The 14,195-nt window shown below is 33.5% G+C and overlaps 1 protein-coding gene across 2 annotated transcripts in view; it reads right to left on the minus strand.

The window, feature by feature from the left end:
- Positions 1–14,195, minus strand: part of LOC126972950 (netrin receptor UNC5B-like) — a 110,705-nt gene that overhangs the window by 44,017 nt on the left and 52,493 nt on the right. For both annotated transcript variants that reach the window (XM_050820045.1, XM_050820044.1), the window contains exon 6: positions 595–765. In XM_050820045.1, coding sequence (XP_050676002.1) covers positions 595–765 — 171 coding nt within the window. The remainder of the gene's footprint in view (positions 1–594; positions 766–14,195) is intronic.

Here is a 14,195-nt window from a genome sequence, read left to right on the forward strand (position 1 = left end):
CTTTGACTTTTAAACTGGTGCCCCTGTAAGAATAAGTTCTTATACCGGCGCCAGTATTTGTATGAAAAGCCAGATTTAGAGATGTCATTCACAACAGGTTGGTGGCTCGTTGCTCTGTACAGTCACTAAGTGATCCGTTATAAAATTTCTGAATTATTGCGAGTTGGGACCTTCAGGCTCTAATATCTCATCTGAGGCATTTACGGCCGTTCCCAATATTCAGTCTATCTCCGGTTGTGGCCTGCTTGAGATAAAAATCGTAACTATAGTTGACTTTTCTGTCCCAATAAACTTATCGACGGTAACCTTATCCGTACCCGCTATCTCTGAATGGGAGGACGTATAGCTTACCAGCGATAGAAGTTTGTATGGAAATTGCAATTCACGCGTCCCAATATAAGGCGATAAGAATGACTTTTCGGGTATATTGGGACAGCTTCTGATTATTGACTAGTAGCAGGTAGTAATTTATCTCTATCTGTAGATAGTTTATTGGGAACGGCCGTTAGTGAGCTTCCATTGTCCCCTCTTAAAATCCGGTCAAAAGCAAACGATCAACACGTGTTTCTGAACTTATACAGTAAGGTTGCTTACCACTTTGACACACAATACAGTCGGAGGTCTTGTGAACGCTCTGCCCCTGGCACGGAGCACCTCCGTTCAGTGGGTGCGGCTCCGTGCAGGTGCGCACGCGCCGCTGCCCTGACACCCGACCGTTGCACCTGCACTGGGTCCACGGGCCCCAGCCACTCCAACCTCCGTTAACTGGGGAAAAATCATCTCTAATCAAAATCACTTTATTGTAAGGAAATGACACTTATAAATGTCAAAAGTTTTCTTTTATGAAAAGAAGTGGCAAGAAACTGTAACGTTCGAATTGCAACTTAAGCCCACTTAACATATATATGTACCATAAGGGAAACGGGATGAGTTGCAGGGATCATGATGAAACAAGTAAACCTTTAAACAAGCAAGTACACTGGAAAAATCTGGATTCTGAAGCTAAAAGGCATAAAGTTAAAGTGAAATCAAAGTAGAATTTATACAATTAGTCCAAGAAATGAGGGATATCACTTTTAACAATAAAAAAATATAATAGAATGTATTAAAACGATGCAGTAATAAGAAATATTTCGAAAGTTTAGTGGGGTTACTCCCACTATAGCTCATGTTCACTTCATCATAACATATGAAAATCACATTTTCACAAAATTACTTAATTTAGTACTAAAAAATATTGCGCACAATATCTAACGGTTTAGTTGAATTACATAGGTTTTGTATATTTAATTAAAAGAACTCAAAACTAATGCTTAATTAATGCTTGTTTCCGAAGCGTGGTAGTGTTAGAAATGACATCAAAAAGAATTCTAAAGGAATCAATTTGAGAAAATAAATGCATTTCATGCCTTTTATAACTTTCTATTCCTAGAATTTGCGATTATTTTATGAAAATATTTGACAATTAATTTTTGTATGTTCATATGTTTGTGTTGTCTGCCAGGAAATATTTCAGGATCAAAATAAATAAACCCTTGTTTTATGCAAATAAATTAATAAGTTTTTTCATAAACATTAGTTTTTCACATCCTATTCCAACCTTGGCAAATTATGAATTATTTTTTTTGGCATTTTATACCTGAATTCCAACATTTAATGTATCCTACATTAAATTGTTACAGCTTTCGTGAGAAATTTTAAACTTATTTATTGATACGGATTTACTCAAGATTTATCGGTGTGGATACCGACTAGTTTCGGATCATTCGGAGGTACTTCATCAGGGTGGACACCAATAGTGATATAGTGTCAATGACACCATGCTCGTCATCACCAGGACAGGACAGGACAGGGCGGGAGATGCGGTCTCCCCGCCCTGTCCAGCGGCGCACTACGAGCAAAAGTCCGCAGTAAGAGGCAGGACGTTATCGCGAACCCACTACACTCACCCTGATGAAGGATCTCCTAATGGTCCGAAACTAGGCGGTACGCACACCGATAAAACTTGAGTAAAGCCGTATTAATAAATAAATAGGATACATTTATCCAATTTTGGACAATAACGTAGTGAATATAATGGGAGTAATTTAAATGATTACAATATTATTATAAGACTTTCTCTTGCCGTGTGAACGAATAAAAGATCCCTCATCAGAACCGCACTTAAATGAACTCGTAAAGTTTCATATCATAAGCGGAGCACGTGTTGATTCGAGCACTGAGTAAGTTGGTACCACCCGCAACGAACATAACATAACCAGTCATATGGAACTATTAACTATTCTTTGAACTTATTAAATGCAAGTTTGATGGGAATTTTTTGTTGAACATAGAAAAATGAGGTGTATATGTGAAATATCCAAATTATTATAAACAGAAAATCTGCCAGAAAGGGATATCGAAAAAATTGTTTTCTTGAGTAAAAAAAATATTCTGCCATTTTTTTAATACTCCTGGTGATAGGAACAAATATTAAGTTTTTATGCCTACTACTCGTCGAGTTAGTAAGTCTTTTGTGGGGCGATGTATATGCTTTTACAACAAGATCCCACAAAATGGTCAAAACAAAAGTATAACGATATTCAAAATAATTGTTAAAAAACGTTTGTGTGGTAAAGGTTACTATAACATAAATGTCTTTCTTAATGATTCCACAGATTGGAAATGGAGCGACAGCTCTCAGGCTATTAAATAATAAGTTTAATTGAACATATTTTTTGATGAAAAAAAAGCCCGTTGAGTTTGTTGCGACCATTCTTCTCAGGTCAGAGGCATTCTTTTTGGAATGGATGGTAGTTTTTGACTTTCAATAAGTGATGTCACTTCCTATTTTGAATAAAAATATCTGAATTTGAATGTGGATATGTGTGTATTAATGAATAAATTGATCACGTTCAAAACTTAAACCAACTTCCGGTAGGGTAAGTACAAGTTCCTATTTGCCAATGAACAAGTAATTCATCAACCCGAGAGCTCTTACGGCACAAGTATAGAAAAAATCATTCTACATTTGTTTTTATACTGAGTCTATTAAAACCATGTATGTACATTTAGTACCCTATTAACACTAATGGCTTAGTGTACAGTTTTATGGAAAAGGAGGACAAACAAGGTCACCAATTGATCACCACCACCCACATTCTTTCGTAACACCAGATGAATCACAGGAACATCGCCGGTCTTAAAGGAACGCGAAAGTGCTTTTTTTGATATCGATGTCGTATCGTCCCGAAAACACTGCACAAGGAAGCTCATTCCACAGCTTTGTAGTTCGTGTAAGAAAGCTCCTTGAAAACCGCACTGTAGAGGACCGCTACACATCCAGATGGTGGGGATGATATCCTAACTTGTGGTGTGTCGTGCGAAGATGGAATTTGGCCTCAGGAATCAGGTACCAGATATGTAGTCTAATTCGTCTTTGGTCTTTATATATCATAAGAGGTTTTGAGAAGAATAATATTTTTCGCCATATAAACTTTCACTGTGCCTAAGGACGAATATATATAACGTATAAATACTTATATATAGAAAATTATAACTTTGTGAATACCTAACATTTGATTAAACAATTGCGATTTGACGGTGATTAAAATTTAACAAGTCAACAAGTACAGTAATAAACAATTTTAATTAAAAGTCACAGCACGCAACTGCACGCATACTAAGCCGACTGCTATCTTTTTTCTAAATCAATCTTGGTCATGCTAACTCGCGTGTAACCTAAGTGACCTGTTTGAACCTAGCTTAGTATTGTAGCTTAGGTCAGATTCATATCTGTTTTGCATAGAGTTGTACTAGAAATTGTAGTGGGCGGAATTCGTCGGGATAATTCGTAATTCATAAAGAATGAAAATACCACAAACTGATTACTGATTATTATATATTAATATTATTATATCCTCATCTTATATCGAAACTAAACCTGGCTGTTCCAAAAACTCAACTGAGAGCGTGTTAGAAATAACCCTTTTCTCTGTAACTATGCAGGATCTAATTAAGGCTATTTCTCTCCCTTGAATAGAATTACCAGGGAATATAAAAGACATCACGATGAAGTCGACATATTTGATCACGATTTGAATAAAAAAATAATAGTTAAAAAAAAACTAAAAAGCACGCTTTATATAAAATTCAACTAAAAAATAGAAAATAAATTAAAATTGAAAATAGTGTTTTTAGTTTTTTTTAACTATTATCTATTTTTCATTTTTTAGTTAAATTTTCTATAAGCGTATTTTTAAAACTATTAAGTACTTTAACATCAATTCCTGCCTTATCGACTATAGATGAAAATTATATAAATTAACAAAAATCATATTTTGCAAATTGAAAAATTGAATAATTTTAACAAATTAGTGTAATGTCATCGGTCCTCGATAAAGCTACAAAGTTTGAACGAAATCTAGTCGTTTAAAGTGGGTCAAAATCGCGCCCAAAGAAGTCGGTTACAAACATACAGGTGAAGCTAATATAAATCGTATAAAAAATAAAAACGGTTCTTTCAAGGGTGGAATGACCTCGATGTGTTGTGTTCTACTATATAATCTTAATATACATTCTGATCTACGAATATAATCTTAATATACATTATATTAAGATTATATTCATATAGAGAGAGAGATATTTAGATTATATAACAAATTCATTGTTAAATTTAATATTCAGCCAGGCTTTTGGTTTTCAAATACAACCATTGAGGTAAATTAACGATAGCCATTACATATAATTTGGCAACACAAGCGGGTTTAACTGTTTTGTTATACTTCACCAAATGGGGAAAAATATGGTAATTTGCGTAAGCAATTTTCTAAAGAGTTTGCCATATGGTGCCCATAACATATTGTTATGGTGTTATTATAGACGATTATATTCTAAACGTTGATGTTTTCTTAAATTGAAGTAAGTGTAAGTCAAAATCAGTAATCAAACACACTCCATGATATATTAACATACGCTCTTCATAGTGGCTTCCAAGCGTGGAAGAAGTTCCATAGTCCAGGAGGCTACCAGTGGGAGGCTCCTTTGCACAGGATGCCGGCTATATTATGGGTAGCGCATTACTGTGTTTTCGGTCCGAAGGGTGCCGTAGCAAGTGAAATTACTGGGCAAATGAGACTTGACATCTTATATCTCAAGGTGAAGAGCCCAGTTGTAGTGCTGCTCAGAATTTTTGGATATTTCAATAATCCTTGGCGGCACTGCATTGTTATAGGCAGGGCGTATCAATTACCATCAGATGAACGTCCTGCTGGTCTCGACCCTAATTTTCATAAAAAAGGCGCCATAATACGTCATCGACGATGTATATAACAGTATTGCTGTCGCTGTCTACATAGGTAAGATAAAAGTACATGAAAGAAACAACAATTAACACAAGTGTTGTACATAATAGTGACATAAAAGTTTTAGTGATGACGCATGGAGCGCGTCATCACCACCGGCGAACTCCTCACCTAGCGCTCTTTCAAACTGCGCGCTACGAGCGCGCAAATCCGCAAACTCACTACACTCATCATGATAAAGGACCTCCGAATGATCCAAAACTAGTCGGTACCAACACCGATGATACATAAGTAAGTAAATATCGAACGCAAAAGTAAAAGTGTGATGACAGTCGTGCCATACAAGAATATTGCTCATACAGTTAAGGCGACACTAAATGCCGGCGACCTTGAGCGATGAGTTCACGGCTGTTATGTAACAAAGCCAATATTTTGAAAATTCTCGCGTCAAAAATGTAACATTTTAACAGGCGCAAACAGTTTATTTGCTTACAATCCTCATTATTGATTACTAATCAGAATAAATGTACCTCCACAAAAAAGTTAAAGCTATATAAATAACTTTTATGAGAGTAGTATACTAAGCAAATGCATCATGCCGAGAAAAAACTTGTTTAACTTCAAAGAAAACTGGTAGTTCATAATAGTTCTGGAGTGTTAACTTTAACCAACAGCAAGCATTAGAAACCTACAAGTAAGACTTAAGGGTATGTGTAACAGGATAAAGTAGTGTGCATAGCTAAAAATGCTATATTTTCACCACTGAACGTGTCTAAAAACACCTTGATTGCGTGTTTTCTGTCTACCCTTCGCCTTAATTCTATTGCTACTTGGTATATTTACGAAACTCTTAAATAAATTTTATTTATTTCCAAGTATCATCACAACTCATCTTTTACATAAAAATACTCTCATAATATTAGCTCCTCTGAAATATTATTCCTATTCCCCTCAGAACAAAATATAAAATTTACTAAGTTTAAAATACACGCGAGTTGAAAATTTTCATCACAGAATATAAGGGTTGGCACTGGGATTTCCCGGCGGGTTAACTGAGCTTTCACTAAAATAGTTTACAAAGTACGGCATTATGTAACATAATAACTAGCGACAAGCCGCGATATTTCCTCAAAGAGCAGCTCGCTGTGACAAGTTCTGTTACTACTTTAACTTTTAAGTGGCAGCCCTGATAGTTAACATAAAATGTTATGATATTCTCCGTGAAATTGGGACAAACAATTAGGATTTTCTACATAATACAACTTGGTGTGTACACTTTCATTATAAATGTTATTCAGAAACATTAATTCATACTAGTCACTGATTTGAGTAACATTTTGAATTTCATTACAATTATACATTATCTCATCATTGAAGGTGTTTTTTGAAATAAAACAAAATTTCACTTACATTATGAATGATTTTAATAATGATGAAATAACGTTATTTAATTTAAATTTTTTTGTATGACAATACGGGACGAGACGAGCAGGACGTTCATCTGGAGGTAATTGATACGCCCTGCCCGTTACAATGAAATGCCGCTCAGGATTATTGAAAAATTGAAAAATTCAGAGTGGCACCACAATTGCGCTCGTCACCTTGAAATATAAGATGTTAGGTCTCATTTGCACAGTAATTTCACTGGCTACGGCGCCTTTCAGACAGATACACAGTAATGCTTACACATTACTGCTTCACGGTAGAAATAAGCGCCGTTGTGGTACCCATAATCTAGCCGGCATCCTGTGCAAAGAAGCCTGGTACATAGAGAACATTATTAGCATCCATATCATTTAGGGAAACATTGTTATAAGTCAGGACTACACGAAACGCAAAAAATCAGTGTAATTCCACAAAAAATACCGCAGACAATAATACACTACTTATAAGATACTATTATCTCGGTACATACTATTACTGATCACCACAAAGTACTAGTACATACTACATGTATCGCCTGTTATAGGTATCGTTCAGATGTTCAATAACCCAATCAATGACATATATCTATACATGTAAGGATTATTCTCGAATGTTCTCGAACAGTCTAGACTCTAGAGAAAACTTTTTGTATATATTTTCCAGATTCTTTCGTGAACATGCGACGTTCGTCATAAAATCCGTAACAATATTCATGTAATACGTTATCAAATAAATAATACGCACATTATGTATTTCTTACTTCTTAAAAACACAAAGAAGAAGTAAAATCTTCATAAAGCGAGGTTAGCAATACTAAATATAACTTTCTTTTTTTTCAAAACTCGTGACGGATCAAATTTTTATAAGAAAATAAGAGACCAGACGAGCAGGACGTTCAGCTGATGGTAATTGATACGCCCTGCCCATTAAAATGCTCAAGATTATTGAAAAACCCAAAAATTCTGTGCGGCACTTAAGACAAGATGTCAATTCTTATTTGCCCAGTATTTTAATCTCATTCAATACCCACAAAGTAAAGTACACTACGCGTCCAAAGTGGATTTCACTTAAACAATTGAAAAATGTATTAACTGACAATTAAATTATAAATAATAATAAACCGCATATAAAATGATAAATATGGCCCAGATTATTACAATTTCTAGTAACAATAAAGTCCTCCCATTATTCTGATATAAACATTAAACATATTGCACCGACAAATTTGTGTCGAATATGTTAACGTAGAAACATAAAAATCAAACGCAAATTCACCGAACCACGGGCATTACCGGAATGGAAGCCGTAACCGGTGTTTTGTTATAAAAATTCATGGGCCTATTATCGTTTCGGTTAAATATAAAACTATCCACGTAATAGCAATCTATATGAAAGTTACTCCACTTATTTTATTATACTTACTGTTATACACTACTAGTTTTGAATAAAGGCATAAAAGGCATTTATTTTCCCAAAATTGATTCCTTTAGAATTCTTTACGATGTCATTTCTAATATACTAGATACCACTTCCGCTTCGAAAACAAATGGCGCTCTGAGAGAGAAGAAGCGGCGCAAGAAACTCTCCTATAATACTTATGAGCGACAAAGTTCGGACTGTGTAGAAAGGTTAAGAAATGGTATATATCCAGTCACTTTATGTTTTGCACTGGAAAATAAAAGAATTATTATATATAAAACTTTACAAAAAATCCTGCCTAATGTTATCGATATATTATACTTAAAATTCAAAATTAACTAGATTAATAGGCAAACAAAATTAATGGGCATACGTATAGGTCACTATTCACTAACCAAATTTTAATTTTAATAAGACTCAAGTCATGAGTCTCGTGTCAGATTTTGGCGAGACAACACGTCCTGAGAATGCCTCGGGTAGAGGCGAAACACGTGACGAATTGTTTTAAAAACAAATATTGGCGGAATTAACACTAAAAAAAACTTAAATCAATTGTATAATAATGGATTTCCGCAAAGTAACGCCTAATTCAATAAATTTACTATAGAAGAGATTAGAGAGGGCCAATTTTTTTAATACTTATCTATTTCAATAGGTCAAAACGACTTTGTATGATATTAGCTTATTCATAATAAAAGTCTTATTTGATTGAACAGGAAATCTGTACTTGAACATGTGTTTTATTTCGCCGCAATTTCAAGTCCCGCAAGACCCCACTTCTTTCCATAAACGACGCGGCAAAATCTATTAAGTTATAATTGAAAAGTACGCCGGGCAGTAACGGGCGACCAGCTGTCTAATATAGATTATTTAAAATCAATTAAGTGAGGTATTCGTTTTAATGATAATGGAAGAGGCTTAGCGGGCGATCTGCAGCGGGAAACCTCATAAAATGTACTTTTTACGAGTTTAATAATTTACACCGTAAATAGAAAGTTTAGGTTATTTATAATGATTATAAAACTTAATACGGTAATGGGTTTAGAGTTGAAACGATCAGTTGGTTACAGGTAAATAGCTTTATTAAAATATTAACATATTTAAATAATGGTTTTTCATTCTGTGTTATTACTCATTAGAAACGAATGGCCATGCTTAAATGAAATATAACACGTTAAGAAATATTGGACTCATATTCTAAAAAGATAGTTAACAGTACTCTTAACATAGAAATCTAATAAAGAATGTTCTAGAAGTCAAATTACCGTTAAACATTTTAATTACTTCCATTACTTCTACCGAAGATTGGATTATGTGTACCTTATCATTGTCGTACACATCTGTCAGTACATGTACGATTTTTCAGAAACAATTATGAAATCACTCACTCAAATTCACCTACCCAACTTATTTCAAAATTATATAACAGTAAATTCCATAGTAATAGAAGTATAGATATAAATTAAATACATTTGGCAATTTTAAAAAAATACGCTTTTGACCCCTTATAATTTGCTTGTATAAACTTATAGTTTTAGTAATAGTAAAAAAACATATTATAGTTGTATTACTTAACTTACAATAAGAAATGAAGGCAACGCTGTGCATACCTATAAGTTAGATATACAAGCATTAAATATAAGAAATTTTACATTATAAGTAGTCATAATATTAATTGTATATTAACTAGTTGGTAAGCCTTTTATAATAAATAAATAAACAAATCGCCTCACAGGTGACTTATAGACCACCAGCGAGTAAGTCGTTATTTTAGTATAAATTAGAACAGCAGACGTGAAACAAAGCGTAAATAATCTGATGTATTTCTGTTTCATTTGCTGAAACTGATCACAACCTGAAACTGTACCAATCAAAATATTACATTCCATCCGCAAATCTTGTATTAAGACTAAGCTGTTATTTTTTATATGGCGATTATAACATATATTATAAAACATAAGCTGCTTCAGCTCGTCATGGTGGGTGGGAAGATAAGGAGACGCGCAGGAAGAAGACAAAATCCTGGTGAAACATTCGGGACTGGACGGAGATTACGACGGAAAAACGTTCCTTCTTGCCGTTTATAGGGGGCAAGTTCAAAAAGCTTCCAGTCAACCTTTTTGACAGAAGTGGCAATAAAAGAAAAAAAATAATAAATATTTAACATAAATATTTAATAGTCATTATTATATTTTTTTATGAAATTAAGGAATGAGACGAGCAGGACGTTCAGCTGATGTTAATTGAAACGCCCTGCCCATTACAATGCAGTGCCGCACAGGATTCTTGAAAAACTCAAAACTTCTGAGCGGCACTACAATTGCGCTCCTCACCTTGAGACATAAGGTGTTAAGTCTCAGTTGTCCAGTAATTTCACTAGCTTCTTCTGACTGAAACACAGTAATGTTTACACATATTGTTTCACGGCTGAATTAGGCGCCGATGTGGTACCCATAATCTAGCCGGTATCCTGTGCAAAGGAGCATCCCACTGGTAAAACGTCTTGCCGGTTATAGGGACAAGTTCAAAAAACTTACAGCCAACCTTTATGCCTGAAGTTGCAATAAAAAAAGAACAATAATGTAAAACTAACAAATATTTAACATTAATATGTAATAGACGTTTCCATATAATATGATTTATTCAATGTTTGATCTAGATCTAGGATCACTATAACTTGAATAGCGATCGATCAATCAAAACGCTTGTATTGATTGATACAACTGCTTTCCAAACGATATAAACATTTAGCTTTCAAAGCTCTTAAAGTACGAAATTGATGACCAAAATAAAATATTATCATCCACGGTAGAATGATTGATTGGTGCTTAACGTATTAAAAGAGTTGGTATCATCCATTAACCTGAGCTATTACCAAGAATTATTATTTATTCAGTGCAATTACATCTAAGTTAACTAAATCGATCTTTAAAGATTGTGTGGGATGTTTAATAAAGCACAAATGTTTAATAAATAATTAACTTGAAACATAATATGTACATCATAGATAAAGTGTTTATTACAATGCTTTTCTTTGCATTTAAAATGCAATTAAAATATAATATAGAGAAAACAAATTTTTACAATTCCAGATTGATTATCAACTATCACTACTGATGAAACCAGGAAGGGACTATGATGGATTCAATGCGGAATTTTACGTAGACTGTTAATGGATGGATTCCATTGAAAATAAATTTAATTAAATATTAGTATAAAAAAAATTCACCCAATTTAAACCACTTAAGCGCTGTAATTTTTAAATTAGAACATAAATTAAAAAATTCTGAAAATTACAATAGATATGATTGTACATAATTAGGTATACACTCTGTAATACTTCTTATTCATCATGATGAGGTAGTATAATAAAAAGTTACTGGGGTACCGAGTTTATATTCACAAATTAATCAACCATCGAAACATTCAAGTCAAATGCTTGTTACCCACTAACAAAAAAGTCCCAATACATCAGAAGTAACGAACACTGCAAATATTCAATTCCTTGAATCCAACGCTACTAAAAATATTCGAAGATCACCATGTGCCAAATATCTTACACCTTAATTGTTTTCAGTTTACAAATAATAATATTACTACTTTGACTGCGAAAAATATTATTATCATAACATCATATACGAGATACGGGATCGTGTCATTTGGCCTACTTATATAGTTGATTGGAATGCAGCCGTTCCGTGACTCCCGTGTGTCTATTAGCTTATGGAGATTTCCAATTGTTACGGAGGCTATGGATAGATAGTGTTTATTTATTTACTTTATTAGGACCAATAAACAGTAACACAATAATAATATTTAACTATAACTAATACATAAAAACCTTAATTAATTGTGAAACCAACTACATTAGCCAAAGATAAACTATATGAGAGAGAGATAAGCACGTACATCTATATAAACAAAAAATAAAATTTATGTGCTTAGTAACAATTAAAATAGAAAAGAGAAAAAAAAAGATCAATATAATAAATGTTATTGTTTATAACATAGGTATCGGTTAGTAGCTTTCATTTACTATATCTATTTAAATTAAATTATGCTATAACATAAAGTTGAATAACTAATTTAAACTTTTCAATTTTACTTAGTAGTTATCTTTTAATCATACTACCTAATTTATTTTTTAAAACATCAATAACTTCTACTGTAAAAGAGGAAGCACGATTACTGAAAATATCTATGTGTGTAAAGTACTCATTATAATTTTTAAGGAGTCTAAATAACGGTGCACGGAAACCAGCGTTTGTGGAGCATCTATTATTTGCAAATAAGTATTTCTTTTTTATAGCACGCACATGTGTCCTAACCGGCACTAAATAGCGTATTTTATTAATAAGATCAATATAGTCGTAGCGATTGTGACAAATGTCATATAATAGCATCACTTCAAGATAAATTCTTCTAGATTTTAGATCCAAAATGCAATACTTTTTTAACAGTTCATCATAAGAGATGTGACTGTTATGGCATTTATACTGCATGCATTTTAAAAACTTTTTCTGTATACGTTCTATACTATGAATATACTTTTCATAAAAAGGATTCCATATAGAGACTGCGTATTCTAGCTGAGATCTTATCAACGTTTTATATAGTATACTTGGTTTTTTAAACTGCTTACTCGATCTTATAACAAAGCCATACATTTTAAAAGCTTTATTACAAAAAATATTAATGTGAGTATTTAGGGTCAATTTACAGTCCAGATGTACACCCAGGTCTCTCACGATGTCTACTTTTTTCAGAACAGAAGCATTAAGTTTGTAGCAATAGTTTGACTTACTGATTTTCCTGGTAAAGACAATATGATGACATTTGTTTATACTTAGTTCAAGTTTATTCAATTCCCAATAGATAGTGAGACCAACAAGATCTTCTTGTAAACGTTGGTGATCTTCAAAACTGTCAATAATTTGGTATATTCTGAGGTCGTCAGCGTACAAAAGAAATTTATTGAACTTAAAACACGTGTGAATGTCATTAATAAACAGGATAAACAAAAGCGGGCCTAGAATTGAGCCCTGGGGTACACCAGATGTAACATTAATAGAATTGGACTCGAAGCCATGTAAAACTTCCTTTTGTGTTCTATTAGTAATGTAAGACTTGAACCATCGCCAAAGATTACCGCGGATTCCATTAAATGCAAGTTTTTCTAACAGTTTTTTATGGTCCACTCAAATGCTTTTTTAAGGTCCGTGTATATACTATGTGTTTCTTTATTAGCATCCATATTTTCAAAAAGTTAGCAAAACTAACTATCGTAGATCTAACAATGTTGTACTTTTTTACCAGCGCTTACGTGTTACATACACCATACGGATCACGAAGGCGTTTTTTTAAGACTCCCCCAAGTTGTGAAAAAGGTATCTGACTGTTTGGTGCTTAGTGCGGATCTGAAATACGTCAAGAGGAGTAGAGTTAAATATATTTTAGGGAGCCATGAGAGATGCGGTGGTAGAAATACAATGAAGCGACGTCGCTAGTTAGTTCAAGTGGTCAAACGTTGAACAAAGTAAAATGGTTGATTCAAGATATGTTTACAAGATCAAGTCAAGTCAAGACACGTTTCGGACTTCATCAGAGGTGAAGACTGCCCGCTTCTAGTCCCGATCTTAATCCGCTGGATAATAATTTATGGTCAGTTTTAGAGAGTGCTTCTTGCTCTAAACGTCTTGATAATTTGGAGTCCCTAAAACAATCCTTACGATTGGCAGTGAAGAAATGTAACAGTATTTATGGCCAGACTAAGTATAGAATAAAAACCAATATAATCATCATGATAATGAAAAATCGTAACATCAGAACATCAAAGGAAACATCCAAATACAACTCATTTTTCATTCAAGTAAATGCATATATCTGTGTTCAAAAAGTTAAAATATCTCCCCAATTAGTGACTTCCATGCGCTTGTTTGTGTTTTAAATATTTCACGATGGTAATTAATTTCATGAAATATGTGATCCATCAAAGGGGTTTTGCGTGACAACAGAACACGTCAAAGTTGCAATGTTACACGGAAAATTTAATAAACATCTGATGAATTG

Source organism: Leptidea sinapis, chromosome 28 (assembly GCF_905404315.1).
Source record: "Leptidea sinapis chromosome 28, ilLepSina1.1, whole genome shotgun sequence".
In the NCBI taxonomy this organism is placed as follows: domain Eukaryota; kingdom Metazoa; phylum Arthropoda; class Insecta; order Lepidoptera; family Pieridae; genus Leptidea; species Leptidea sinapis.